At 40.9% G+C, this 13,305-nt stretch overlaps 1 protein-coding gene across 1 annotated transcript in view; it reads left to right on the top strand.

The window, feature by feature from the left end:
* Positions 1 to 13,305, top strand: part of ADAMTS20 (ADAM metallopeptidase with thrombospondin type 1 motif 20) — a 298,171-nt gene that overhangs the window by 149,893 nt on the left and 134,973 nt on the right. Inside the window, exons 15-17 of the mRNA XM_089674002.1 lie at positions 1,924 to 2,041; positions 9,517 to 9,612; positions 12,924 to 13,090. Coding sequence (XP_089530128.1) covers positions 1,924 to 2,041; positions 9,517 to 9,612; positions 12,924 to 13,090 — 381 coding nt within the window. The remainder of the gene's footprint in view (positions 1 to 1,923; positions 2,042 to 9,516; positions 9,613 to 12,923; positions 13,091 to 13,305) is intronic.

Below are 13,305 nucleotides of genomic sequence, written 5' to 3'. Positions count from 1 at the left end.
AAAGCTTAAAGTGTATATGTATACTAGCCACTGATATGATTGCTTGGTGACTGTGCCAAACATTTTTAGTCTTTAATATGACAGCGCTAGATGTGTTTTATGAGTGTGATGCAGATGGTGTTTGCTGACCTTCCTGGAATTTCAGTGTTTTGTTCAATGCTTTCTTTAATCACTCATTTTCACATTATGCATGAGCATTGTCAGCTGAGCTAAGCGCACTTGTGACACGGAATGCACTCATGTATGTAAGCCATTTCTACGCCTGGTTCAATTTTTTGTTCTGACATGGTTAACCATGCCTTCATGCTTTAGGCATTCCATTTTCATCTGTGCTTACTGCCATCTCTTATTTACTTAACAGCGTGATTGTTGCCAACTTTAAGCCTTGTAGACACCAGCTAGAATACAGTCTTAATTCTAGATAGTGTATGGTCTCACTCCTATCTCAGTTCTGAGACTGAGATAGCGATGGATGGGTTACATTTCACATGTGCTTCTACTGTATCCTCAAATAGCCCCATTCAATTTAGGAGAGGGTAAAGCATTAAAGATGATGCTGACATGCCTTGAATACACATTTAGTGCCATCTTTGCTTTGCCTTAAATTGTTACTAAACCCAGGACCCTGCATTCACTATATCTGGCCTCCAACAGTACATACAATATGAAATTGCAATTATTTTAGTAAATATAAACTGCTAAATACCTTTTCTCATCAGCAGTTAAAGAAGTCTTATTACTTCTACCAATGTCCAGCTAAGCACTGGTGAAAGCTTTTAGGAGAACTTTTCATTTTCCCCTGATTGTCCTATGAGACTGCAGGACCCCTGACCCTCTGTCTGAAAAGCACTGTTTGGCTCTGTGCTGATCACATGCACTCTTCCAAGAAAAGAAAAAACTATCTAGTAATACACACCAAACTGAGCATGTGCAGCTTGCCTGCAAGGCTCTGTTTTATCAGCAGATGGAATGGAGACAGTATAAAAAGCAGAGGATCAGAGAAGACCAGATCAAACATCATTTTTACACAATACAGAGGATTAACCCCTTTGTTTCCACAGTGAATATAACAAGCATGCTTTACTGCATATACAGGCTGATTTTACTGTTGTGGGTTTAGTAACACTTTAAGACTTCCATCAGACATTTTCAAATAAATCTAAGACAAATACATTTTTTAAATTGGATTTTCAGGATGAATTGAAAATTAAAAATGAAAATGAAGAGGCTCTCTTTGCTCCATCTCCCAAGAAAATATTACCTGCAGCAAGACATCTCTCCTGTTATTGCTTAAGAATGGAATCAGAAACAGCAGTCTAGTTCTGACTGCTGATTCTAAAATTGTCAAGGTCTTCAATTTGTAGTTTGAAGGATAGAAAAATTTATAAATACAGTACCCCTATTCTCTTCCCCTGTACTTTCAGCTTAGAATAGTTACCTACAACATCACTGTCTGATAATACATATGCAACCTGCCTTGTGCCATTTCTTCAGAAAACCTCCATGCGCCCAATGTGACTTTCCATTAATTTGGATGGAAAGCTCAGCACAATTGCACCAATACTCCTTGAATCATTACTGAAGAGATCAGTCAAAAGCTGTGTGGCATGAGGCAAGATGCAAAGTCAAGATATAGTCAAAGTGCTGGGGTAGGCAAGTGCTCTTATCCTTTAATTCTTGGTTTGTTCACACATCATTTGCTGTCATTTATTATATCATAAAACCTGTTGACAGGATGGCTTTTATAACCGTAGTAGTCGGAAAATTCAGAGTACTAAGTACTTTGCAATGATAGCTTGCTGTACCAGTCCACGTCATAGAGGCTGTTTCACAGAAAAGCAAAAAAAAAAAAAATGAGTTTGCAGGTTATATTCCATGTGTGCTATGCTCTGCATTTCATCACCTTTTTTTCTTTTCTTCTAGCAAGCAGGTTGTGATCATGTTTTAAATTCCAAAGCAAGGAAAGATAAATGTGGTGTTTGTGGCGGTGATAATTCCTCCTGTAAAACTGTGGCAGGAACCTTCAATAAAGCTCAGTATGGTATGTTGATACACCATATTCTCACTGGGTTTGCAAAGCTCTGCATGTTTTATTACTGTACAGTTACACGTTAAACAGTCAGTTGAGCTCAGGTTGGTGTCATTTTTGTGAATAGTCAAAGAGATTTTGTTTGCTTGACTTGATATACTGCACAGCAACCATAGCCATCCAAGTTTCTGTGTGAAATGATAATGGCCATTGCCTGCATGTCAATGTATAGGATTTTGCTTTCATATTATCTGAACAACTCATTTCATGATTTTGTTTATGGCACAAATTATACCATTCATGAAAACGGCAGTGAATTGAAGTGGACTATTTTTTAGGGTTTCATTGGAGCATTGCAGAATTTGTAGACTGATTAACATGAGCACCTTGACAAACTGACTTACGATACAACAGAACGTCAATTTATAGAAGACTATTTATATGATTTGCTTGGTCTACCAGACAATCTGATTGCAGATTAAAAATTGTTCATCTCACACAGCTAATCCTACAAAAACACTACTGTCTTTAAAGATGTAAATATGTTTATAATTTTAACTATTAAGTTTATGTTTTATAGTTTACTACTTTTATAGGCACCCTGTAATAAGAGAAATATGTTAGCTGGCATCTCTAACTTTTATATCTAAAGATGTTAGATGCATGGAACATTGGTTGATCTAATGATTTAGGTACTTTAAACTACTAGCATAGAGAAAGATGCACAGATCTAGGGTTCTGACTTTGCATCAGCTTCACTTGGTGCTTGCTTATAGCCAAAGGCAGGCAGGCAACTAACATTTCCAAAGGGATGCCAACATTTGCAGCCTATTTGTTTGCTTCAGTAACTGTTTCCTTCCAGCCAATGCTAATTTTGTTTTTTAGTATTGGATACATTAGCGCAGGGACAGGCAACCTTTTGAGGTTGAGATCTACCTAAGCAACATGGAGGAAATAAAAATCTCCAGTGTGTGTGTGTGTGTGTGTGTGTGGGCACCCTCTAAAACAAACTCTAAAGCCCCCAATACAAAATACAGCATAGTGTCCTGTGCCCCCCCCTCCTAATAGTGTCCTCTGCCCCCCCCCCTCCCAGTAGTGTCCTCTGTCCCCCATACAGCCAAAGGCAGGCAGGCAACTAACATTTCCAAAGGGATGCCAACATTTGCAGCCTATTTGTTTTCTTCAGTAACTGTTTCCTTCCAGCCAATGCTAATTTTTTTTTTTAGTATTGGATACAGTAGGGCAGGGACAGGCAACCTTTTGTGGTTGAGGTCTACCTAAGCAACATGGAGGAAATAAAAATCTCCAGTGTGTGTGTGGGGAGGGTGGGTACCCTTTAAAACATATGCTCAAGCCCCCAATAAAAATACAGCATAGTGTCCTGTGCCCCCCTCCCAGTAGTGTCCACTGTCCCCCATACAGTAGTGTACTCTGCCTTCCCATAGCAGTGTCCTATCCCCCTTCAAACCCCCTCCTCCCCAACCTAGTGTCCTCTGCCTCCCTCCTCCCCATACACATACAAACACAAATCAGTGTGTAGGTAGCACTTTCCTGCCTTACACAGGTGTACAGCAGAGCAAAGAGCAGGAGGTATCACTGTACTGGATGGAGGGTGGGAGCTGCTAGAGTTAACTTTTCACATTAACAAGCTGGTGATTGGTTTCTAGGACCACCCAACAACCAATCACCTGCTGGTTAATGTGAAAGTTAACTCTGGTAGCTCTCACTCCCACCCCCATCCAGTACTTTGATATCGCCTGCTTTCCGCTATGTAGTGAAGAGATCAGCAATGCAGGGTTGTGTTCGTGATCCACCCATCAGCTGCCTGCTGTTAACAGGTAGATTGCGATCGACGACTTGCCGACCCCTGCATTAGAGTATAGTTGGAACACCTTTCTTTTTTATGTCTGTTGAGGAGATATCTGTCATTTCCACTCCTAGAGAATACTAGGAAGCGAGTAGACATCTTTCCTAAGTCAGGAGAAAACTCCTCATAGACCAGGGGTGCTCAACCTACGGAGAAGCGAGGGCCACTTAAGTGATTTGGTAACCAGTCGTGGGCCACAATGAAAGTAAATGGTTCAGAATTTCACATTTTTTATTTTGAATAGCATGATGAACATTTTCCTTCCTGCAGCCGCTGTATGCCTGCAGGAGAAAAAGGAGAAGCAGGATTTCAGCTGTTGCAGGAGGAAATTGGAGGGGATTGGTTCCTGTAAATGCTGCCTCAGCCACCTCTCCTGTCCAAGTGTAAAACAGAATGTGATAGGAGGCCGCCCAGGCCCCCTGGAGCATGGGACAGGGTCACCATTGCAGCCCCTCATGCTTACTGTCCTAGGCCCCCTATAAGGCTGCTTTCACACTGATGCACTGCTGTTTAACTGCATTGCAGGTGCGGTTCAGTGCACCTGAGGGTTATTTGCGCTTTGCCATTGAATTCTATTATATCTTGTAGGTGTGGTGCACTTGCATTCAGGAAGTTTGGTGCTCTTTCAGAAAGTGCACCAAACCAGCAGGATATAATAGAATTAACTTCCCTGGTTTAAGGTTGAGTGCCACATCTGAGGGCTCAGAAGGCCACGTGTGGCCCGTGGGCCACAGGTTGAGCACCTCTGGCATAGACAGTTGTCCCAGGAACTGGTGTCCCTATTTAATGACTTACCCTCACCTTCTGTTCCAAGGACAACCTTATCATTTTGTATTTCCATTACTTTCTGTCCTGCTATGCATGGTCAAAATACTTAATAATCTAATAGACAAAGTAAGTCTCTTCAACAGGCAACATAAATGTTTATTTCTCTCTAAGGCCCATTTCAAATGAGCGGACCGATCAGGTCTGCCTATTCATTTTTCAAGGGCGCTCCATGGCACACTATGGAGCGGTGGATGTAAACGGACATGTGTCTATTTACACCCACCTGCATCCAATCCGATCTTATCCACTAAAAACAAAGGGATGGGTTCCCCATCCGGCTGGCTGATCAGATCAGATGACAGTCACATGGAAACTGACAGTCGGTCCATTTCCATCCGACAGCCCATAGAGGACAGTGGGCAGTGTCTGTGTCTGCTCTGCACAAGCGGAGCGGACATGGATCTGTCATCTTCTTGCTGAGTGGGGATCAGCGGGCTGAGTGGAGCAAGAGGATCCACTGATAGGTCTGCCCCTTGTGAAAGGGGCCTCATAATCTGTAATAAGTTCCTAGTTGTATATAAATAACAGCCATAACAGTGTATGCTTCAAAATTGTTTTTCCAGCAATAGCGGTTATTAACTGACATATTTGTCTGTCAACTAACAAGGATGCTATATGAACTACAAACAAAACTAATGTTTGAAAGCTGTGTCTATTTTACTAAGACCACAAATTTAGATACTGTGCTCTATTTATAACCTCCTCCCCCAAATAAAACTCTGACCAGCCACAGTAGATTTTTTTCTTGGAGACTGCTGCCATCTGGTGGTAAATCTTTACATATACATTGTTCCCAATCTTATTGCACAAGTGATTCTTCTAGGTCAGTGTTTTTCAACCTTTTTTGTGCAAAGGCACACTTTTTTTATGAAAAAAATCACGAGGCACACCACCATTAGAAAATGTTAAAAAAATTTACCTCTGTGCCTATATTGACTTAGCTGCTTCAGGTCCGAGCATCTCCTCTACAATAGCTTTGCAGGCGGGAAGTATTAATGTCTCTGCCACAGTGTGCAACTTTTTTGACTTGGCTATAAGTTCAGCAACTTGATAGCTAGCTTTAAGAGCTCTTTCATTTACCTTTGTGGTTTTTCTCATGAAAGTTGCCTGTTTCTCCGTGTTTTCATGCAGGTGAACAAAAAAGTCTGCATTCTTGTTTTGAAGCGAAGGGTGTTTCGTTTGGAGATGGCGTTTAAGTTTACTTGGGACCATAGCACTGTTAGATAGCTTTTCACCACACACAGTGGAGTTGGTTTCTTTGCATCTCCGGTGAAAGTAAATCCAAATGAAATATAGCTTTCGCTATATTGCCTTGTGCCAGGGAAATTTCCTTGAGCTAACCATCTTTGCTTTCTTTTGATCCCCACTCATACTTGGGCTCTTATCTGGCTCCGAATTTTGTTCAGAGTCCAGTTCTTTCCTTTTCAAAAATTTGTCCATCACTGCAGTATCTGTTCCTGTCTCACTGTCACTCAGTACTTACTGCGCTTGTCTCCTCCAGATAGCCGCTGTCCGTCACACTCCATCCAGATCCATCAGTCAGCGCTCTTCTGCTCCTGTCTCCTCCAGATCCATCACTCAGCGCTCTTCTGTGCTGAGTCCGCGATAATCCTCCAGAGTCCAGATCCTTCGGTGCTCTTCTGCGCATCGGCGATCTACTGCGATGTCTTCTCCTGTCAGTGTAACAGTGACACCGGAGCTATTTATAGTCCGTAACATGCGCTTCGGCTCACAAATAGACCAATCATTAGATTCTAACGATTGGTCTATTTGTGAGCCGAGGCCACATGTTGCGGATGAAATTGGAATTTTTCCCACGGCACACCAGACAATATCTCACGGCACACTAGTGTGCCGCGGCACAGTGGTTGAAAAACGCTGTTCTAGGTAAGGACAAATATAGTGTTATCTTTGGGACTTCAGAAGTGGGAAATTCTCTATTTAAAATTATGAATGTGTTTTATGCCATTTGCTTGTATTGATAGTACATCACAATAAAAACAACCCTTCTGCTCTAAGTAAAAAAAATACCCCAAAATTAAAGTATAAGACACACTAATATAATCAGCGGCTATATATACATCTTAAGTGATGCATTTAGGTGTAAACGCAACATGCACACAAAAAATATATATATGTAGGCAACAAATTTCCAGTGGTGTATAGTCAATAACCACTTGCCCTCTAGAAGATTTTACCCTTGCATGGCCAGGCCATTTTTTGCTATTTGGCACTGTATTACTTTTACTGGCAATTTCCTCATGCAACACTGTACACAAATTAAATTTGTATAATTTTTTTTCACACACATAGAGCATTATTTTGTTGGAATGTGATCACCACTGTTTTTTTAAAATTATTTTTATATTAAAAAAAAGACAGAAAATGTTATATATATATATATATATATATATATATATATATATATATATATATATATATATATATCTCTGCTATAAAAAATATCCAATAAAAATTAAAAAAAAATTAATTTCTTCATAAATGTAACCCAAAATGTAAAAAAAAAATCTCAATAAGTGTATTTTAATTGGTTTGCGTGAAAGTTAAAGCATCTACGAATGATGGTATATATACTGGAATTTTTATTTATTTAATTGCTTTCAATACAAGAGATGGCGGCAATCAGTGACTTATAATAGGTAATCTGCCACTAATTGACACTTTGTGGGAACTGATTAACTGACATCACCAGTGACACTAATACAGTGATCAGTGCTAATAATATACACTGACACTGTACTAATGACACTGGCTGGGAAGGGGTTAACATTTAGGGGCAATTAAAGGGTTAGTAACTGTGTGCCTAACAAGTGTATTAATGTGTATACTGTGTGCTGTTTTAAATGAGCAATGTGCCAGAGAGACAAAAACCGAGACATTGCCGCTCTCAGTCAGGAGCTCTGTGTTGTTTACAAATACAGAGCTCTCTCCTGTCATATACTCCGCTGATCAGCGTTTCCCGGCCATAAATCATTGGTCGAGACCCGGTGATTGGTATGTGCTAGAGCCAGTGACAGCACAGCCGGGACAGCGTACTTGCACCCCCTAAATCTGAAATCATGTACATGTATGTGATCCAGCGCAGTGGGCCCTCACTATACACTGTGTGCTTAACCTAAAAGATTAGGCAAACACAGTTTAGATGACTCGAAAATCAGAGCAGTGGTGGTTCAGGCTTTCCACTTAAAACACAACTTTTTCTTCCTTCAGCAATTCTATTCCTAGGACACACATGTGGATATCAAAAAGACACTCCCATAGTGTGATACTATACTACCAAGCATACTTTATTAAATCCACACAAAATACATAAAATAAATACCCTTGTTAATCAGCATACAACATCAATCAAACAAGGGTTTGGCTAGGCCGGGTGTCGGCAACCCACGGCTCCAGAGCCGCATGCGGCTCTTTTTCACCTTTGCTGCGGCTCCGGAGCACACTGCCCACCAGGTGACAGGCAATAGGGTTGCCGTAGCTCAGTGATCGGCTAGCCGCTGCTCTTTACACATTTTAATGCGGCTCTTCTGTGTGCCGGGCGCCCGCTCCCCTCCCTCCTCTCGAGCGGCCGCCCCAAAAGTCAGGACTCTGCAGCTAGCCCAGCAATGGGCAAACTACGGCCCGGCGGACCTTTTAATCCGGCCCGCGGAGCGTGGCAAACATTGGCTGTCAGGATGTAGGCGGGGCAGCGTGACGAACTCCTCTCCTCTCACAGTCCGCCCTGAAGACCGGAACGGCGCGGGAACACGGCGAGAGGAACGCACGGAGCAAAGGTAAGTGAATTGACACAATATGGGGAATGAATTACTATAGGGGGGATGAATTACTATAGGGGGGATGAATTACTATATGGGGGATGAATTACTATGGGGGATGAATTACTATATGGGGGATGAATTACTATATGGGGGATGAATTACTATGGGGGATGAATTACTATATGGGGGATGAATTACTATGGGGGATGAATTACTATATGGGGGATGAATTACTATGGGGGATGAATTACTATGGGGGATGAATTACTATATGGGGGATGTATTTTCAGTTTTAAAAATGTGGCTCTCAAAATAAATTTCAATCGTGGTTTTGGCGAGATTTGGCTCAGTTGAAAAAAAAGATTGCCCACCACTGACCTAAGGCTATAACTGTGATTATGACGATACACTGTGGCCCTGATTAACCTTTTGCTTACTGGGCCCTTAAACCCCCTTCATGACCAGAGCGCTTTTTGCAATATATGCAGTGTCGGATTTGTTTTAAATGTTGCAATGGTTTTGCGGCTCCCAGTCTTTTTTTCCCTTCGGAAACGGGTCCAAGTGGCTCTTTATGTCTTAAAGGTTGCAGACCCCTGGGCTAGGCAAAGCCTTCACTGCTGAAAACACAGGCAGAATCCACAGAAACACAGCAAGGCATAGATCTCAGCAACCAGAATTAGGTTCAAACCCCTACGCATGTTTCGTTCATACTGACTTTCTCAAGGGGAATGCATTTATAATTTGTACAGATGTCTGTGATGTGACTCAAAATGCTAGTCTGTAATGGTTTATAAACACTTATACTCTTAGCTGTTAACAATAGATGCACAGATATGCCATATAGCAAGGAAAATAATTTTGTGATTTCTCTGATCACACTGTCTATGCAGTATAGCATTTTGCTTCTTAGCTAAAAATGTTATTTTTGTCAGTAGTAGTAACCCTCTAACTATCTTTGGCTTATATCACTAAAAGAAAATTGAAATTGTTATTGTTTTTTGTTTTTCTTTCAGGATACAATACCATTGTTAAAATTCCAGCTGGAGCAACAAATATTGATGTGCATCAGCATAGTTATTCAGGAAGACCTGATGATGACAATTATTTAGGTAATTATATGTAAGCACAACATTTATTTCACGTGTTCACGTGTTTCATGTGTTGACCACGGGGGCTAAGTGAGTCTAGTGTTATTCAGATAGCCTTTAGAACAAGGGTCCCCTATTATGCAAAGGCCCACTGAATTGTCATTCAAATGGGTTGGGTGCCGAACTATGGCCAGTAAGATTTTTTGGAAAATGCCTCATTTTGTGGGAATATTAGATAGACCTGAATCGCTGGTTAGCAGTAGTAATAAATGTTTGGGGTTTTTTTCCCCCCCAAAATTATACTTACCTAGGTGGATGCAGCATTGGTCCGATGCTGCATCTGTACCCCACCAGCTCTAAGTGTGAGAACTCAGCAATCACATGACCGTTGATCACTCAGTTCTCACCACCCCTGTGAGCAGAGAGCGGTGACTGTTAGTCACCACTATCTGCTCTGCCCCTCCCTCCCCCACGCTTATTGGAGTGCTGGGCTGTGGGAGGGGAGGGAGCAGCTGGCTCAGCAGATTGCTGACAGGCTGAGCCAGGTTCCACTCCAGACTCTAGGGTGGACAATAAAGTCCGGATCGTTCCCCAGCCTGGACCGGTTGCGTGACATCAGCCAACAGTGGGCTTCAGCCCGCTGTCAACTAAAAACAGGTCACAGGAGTGCAGAATAAACTGCACTCCTGTGATCCAGAGCTTTTTTGTACTTCTTCTTTAGCAGGCTTTATATATCGTTTTTTCTCCAAGCTACTGCTGTATTTTTGTGTTTATTTAGTTTGCATTAGCACAAATTTGAGTTTATTTTAATTTTGTTAAAATTAGGCATAATAAATGCACCAGTGCTAGTGTAGTGTGGGCATAATAAATGTTCCTGTGTTAGTGGTTAGTGGGAGTAATGAATGCTAAAGTGGCAGTGGTCAGAGAGTAATTAATACCAGTGGTCAGTTTGAGTAATATGAATAGTGCCACTCCACTGTTGTCAGAGGTCCGTGAGAGGAACAGCACCACATAACTGTCAGTGAGAGAGCAAGTGCCTGTCCATTTGTGCTCAATGGAATGGTGATATTGTTGCTTGTGGGAGGAATGTCCTGCACTGCTGTTCAGTGACATTGTGGCCAGGACTTTACAGACACCATCAGGGGACAATTCTGCCCAATAATGCCTATGATATACCTGGCATCTGCTACCACTTTGCAGACAGCTGCACCTTTCGTGTATGCAGGGCCTTTTCATTACAGGGATTGGTTTATGGCAACCAACAGTACTTAACCGGCCTGAGGGCCATAGTTTGGGGACTGCTGCGGAGGAGGGAGAGTCTACATAGCTGTGCATGTAATACATGGATATATGATAGCGTATGTTAGGAAAATATGAAATTTAATTTTTAGGAAAAACATTACAAAAAAATACCTTTAATTACCTGATCACTTTTTAATTGTATAATTTTCAAACATTTGTCTATTGTCTTTAACTCCAAGCAAACATTTTAGGAGCTTAATTCCTCATTCCCTATGTAGATGTTCTTAGCAATAAAGGTTTGCACACCACTATTAACTACACCATTGAGCAACCAAGAACATATTATTACTTAGGGTGCTTAAACTCTTCACAGTGCATCAGTCTGTTAGTGCTATACTATTAAACCCCTTGGTGCCGGCGCCTCCTGGCCCTTTAAGGGGTTTCAGATGCTAGGAAACAGGATGGAGTTTCTGATCATGTGATCGCTGTGGTCACAGCGGTCACATGAGCAAAAAGCTCCTGATCACAAGTATTGATTGGGAGCTTATCGTTAGCCACCCACAGCTGTGCCAGGAGAGCGCTCTAGGCACAGCTGTGTTTGCATTCTAGTACTCATATATGCCGCCTTTCTGCGTTAAGGCCCGTCAGCTGAGAGGCCACATATTTGCATACTGTCAGTGCCAAAAGTTTGTATTAGGCATATACATACAATAGGTACTGATAACAAAGTACTGTGTGCCATTTAACATCAAGCACAATACAACAAATATATTCACTCCACTGTTGAATCACAGCAAAAATATGCATGCTTATTGATACAATGAGCTACACTTAAAACGTATAAGTGCTAATGTTCAGTAATATATACAGGAATTCAGTACCCAGAATAGAGTAATGAAAAGGAAAGCTGAGCAAGACCATGATAAAAAGAGATAGGAGGAGAAAAAACAATTTTTCAGGGATGTAAAAACCCCCTTTCTCAGGAACCTCCCTAGTTTACCACTGGAACACATGTACCTTATATACAGTGGTTGCCATTGTCAGCTGCTTCCCCCAGCTGGCTGTTGCCCTATCACAAGCCAATTGGCACATGGTCCAGCCATCCTTTGGCTGGCAAGTCTTGAGAGCATGGAGGAACCAGAAGTGATATCACTCCTGTAAACAGGAATCGGAAGTGATGGCACATACAGTCGTCTGTACTGGTTTTTCCACCTCCTCTCCCTTAACAAGGGTTTGGATCAGCTTTCCTTTACATTACTTTATTCATGGTACTGAATTCCTCTTATAAGTTTTAAATGTAGCTTATTGTACCCATATGCATGCATGTTTTTGCTGTGATTCAACAGTGGAGTGAATATATTAATTGTATTGTGTTTGATGTTAGATTACATACTTGCTTATTTGTATCTGCTGTATAATTGTATAAATATGCCTAATTTTTTGCTAAAGCAGTTTGACTGTCTTATGTAGATGCTCTTCCTTAATGTTATAGTTTCAAACATTCCCCGTGGGTCCATGCCACTTCATTCTTTTGCTAAACTGATGGTAATATAACTCACCCATCTCAAGGGAGAATATAGGAAAAAAGCCACTGAAGTTTTGCTTTCTTTTTTGCCCCCAGTCTGCCAAGTGAACAGTGAATGAGCACCAATACAGCAACCTTAACAAGGTTATTTTATCATTACCTCCTCTAAGTATGTTCTCAGTGTTAGACTGACTGCACTGAGCAAACCAAAGCAATAGCATCACGATTGGCCCAGAGCCCTGACCCTCCCTTTTGCAATCTGAGTACTGCTTTGTAAGGGAGGAAGCTAAGATAATGAAAGATTCAGCTTTTCATTAGCTGTATTTAAAAATACATTTCATTATTTTCCTAAATCAAAAATACTTGGGTTAAAAGTTTTGTATTAAAAGTTCACTGAAGGCACTGTAAAGGTTCTCACTCATATAGGTAATGCTATAGCTAGTAGAGGAACCACTACTATCTAGGACACTGTACTGTAACTTAATCGAGGCAATTATAATATGGCTATTATATATAAAATATGGTATATTTTTCTAATATTGTCATTCATATATTTTTATTTCAGCTTTATCTGACAGTCAGGGAAATTTTGTCCTCAATGGTAATTTTGTTGTAAGCAGATTTAAAAGGGAAATAAATGCCCGGGGTGCTGTTTTGGAATATAATGGTTCCGACAATGTTGTTGAAAGAATAAACTGCACAGACCGTCTGGAGGAAGATTTAATTCTTCAGGTAATCTAAAATATTAAATAATATACAATATGTAATAATAATAAATAACCATGTGGCTTTTCCTTTTTTATCGAATTGCTACAGTCATCAATCCTTATTCATCCCTTGTAACATAACTGTATTATCTGTTGATCCTGCCAGTATGTTTGTTTCTTTCCACTTACTTTAACAGCCACCTGGTTGGAAAAAGTGGCATTTGGGAAAAAACAAATAAC

This window comes from Staurois parvus, unplaced genomic scaffold, assembly GCF_062004578.1.
Source record: "Staurois parvus isolate SC_StPar_1 unplaced genomic scaffold, SC_StPar_1.0 ptg000147l, whole genome shotgun sequence".
Taxonomy (NCBI): Eukaryota; Metazoa; Chordata; class Amphibia; order Anura; family Ranidae; genus Staurois; species Staurois parvus.
The sequence above is the reverse complement of the archived record's forward strand: the minus strand, read 5'-3'. Positions and strand labels throughout refer to the sequence as shown.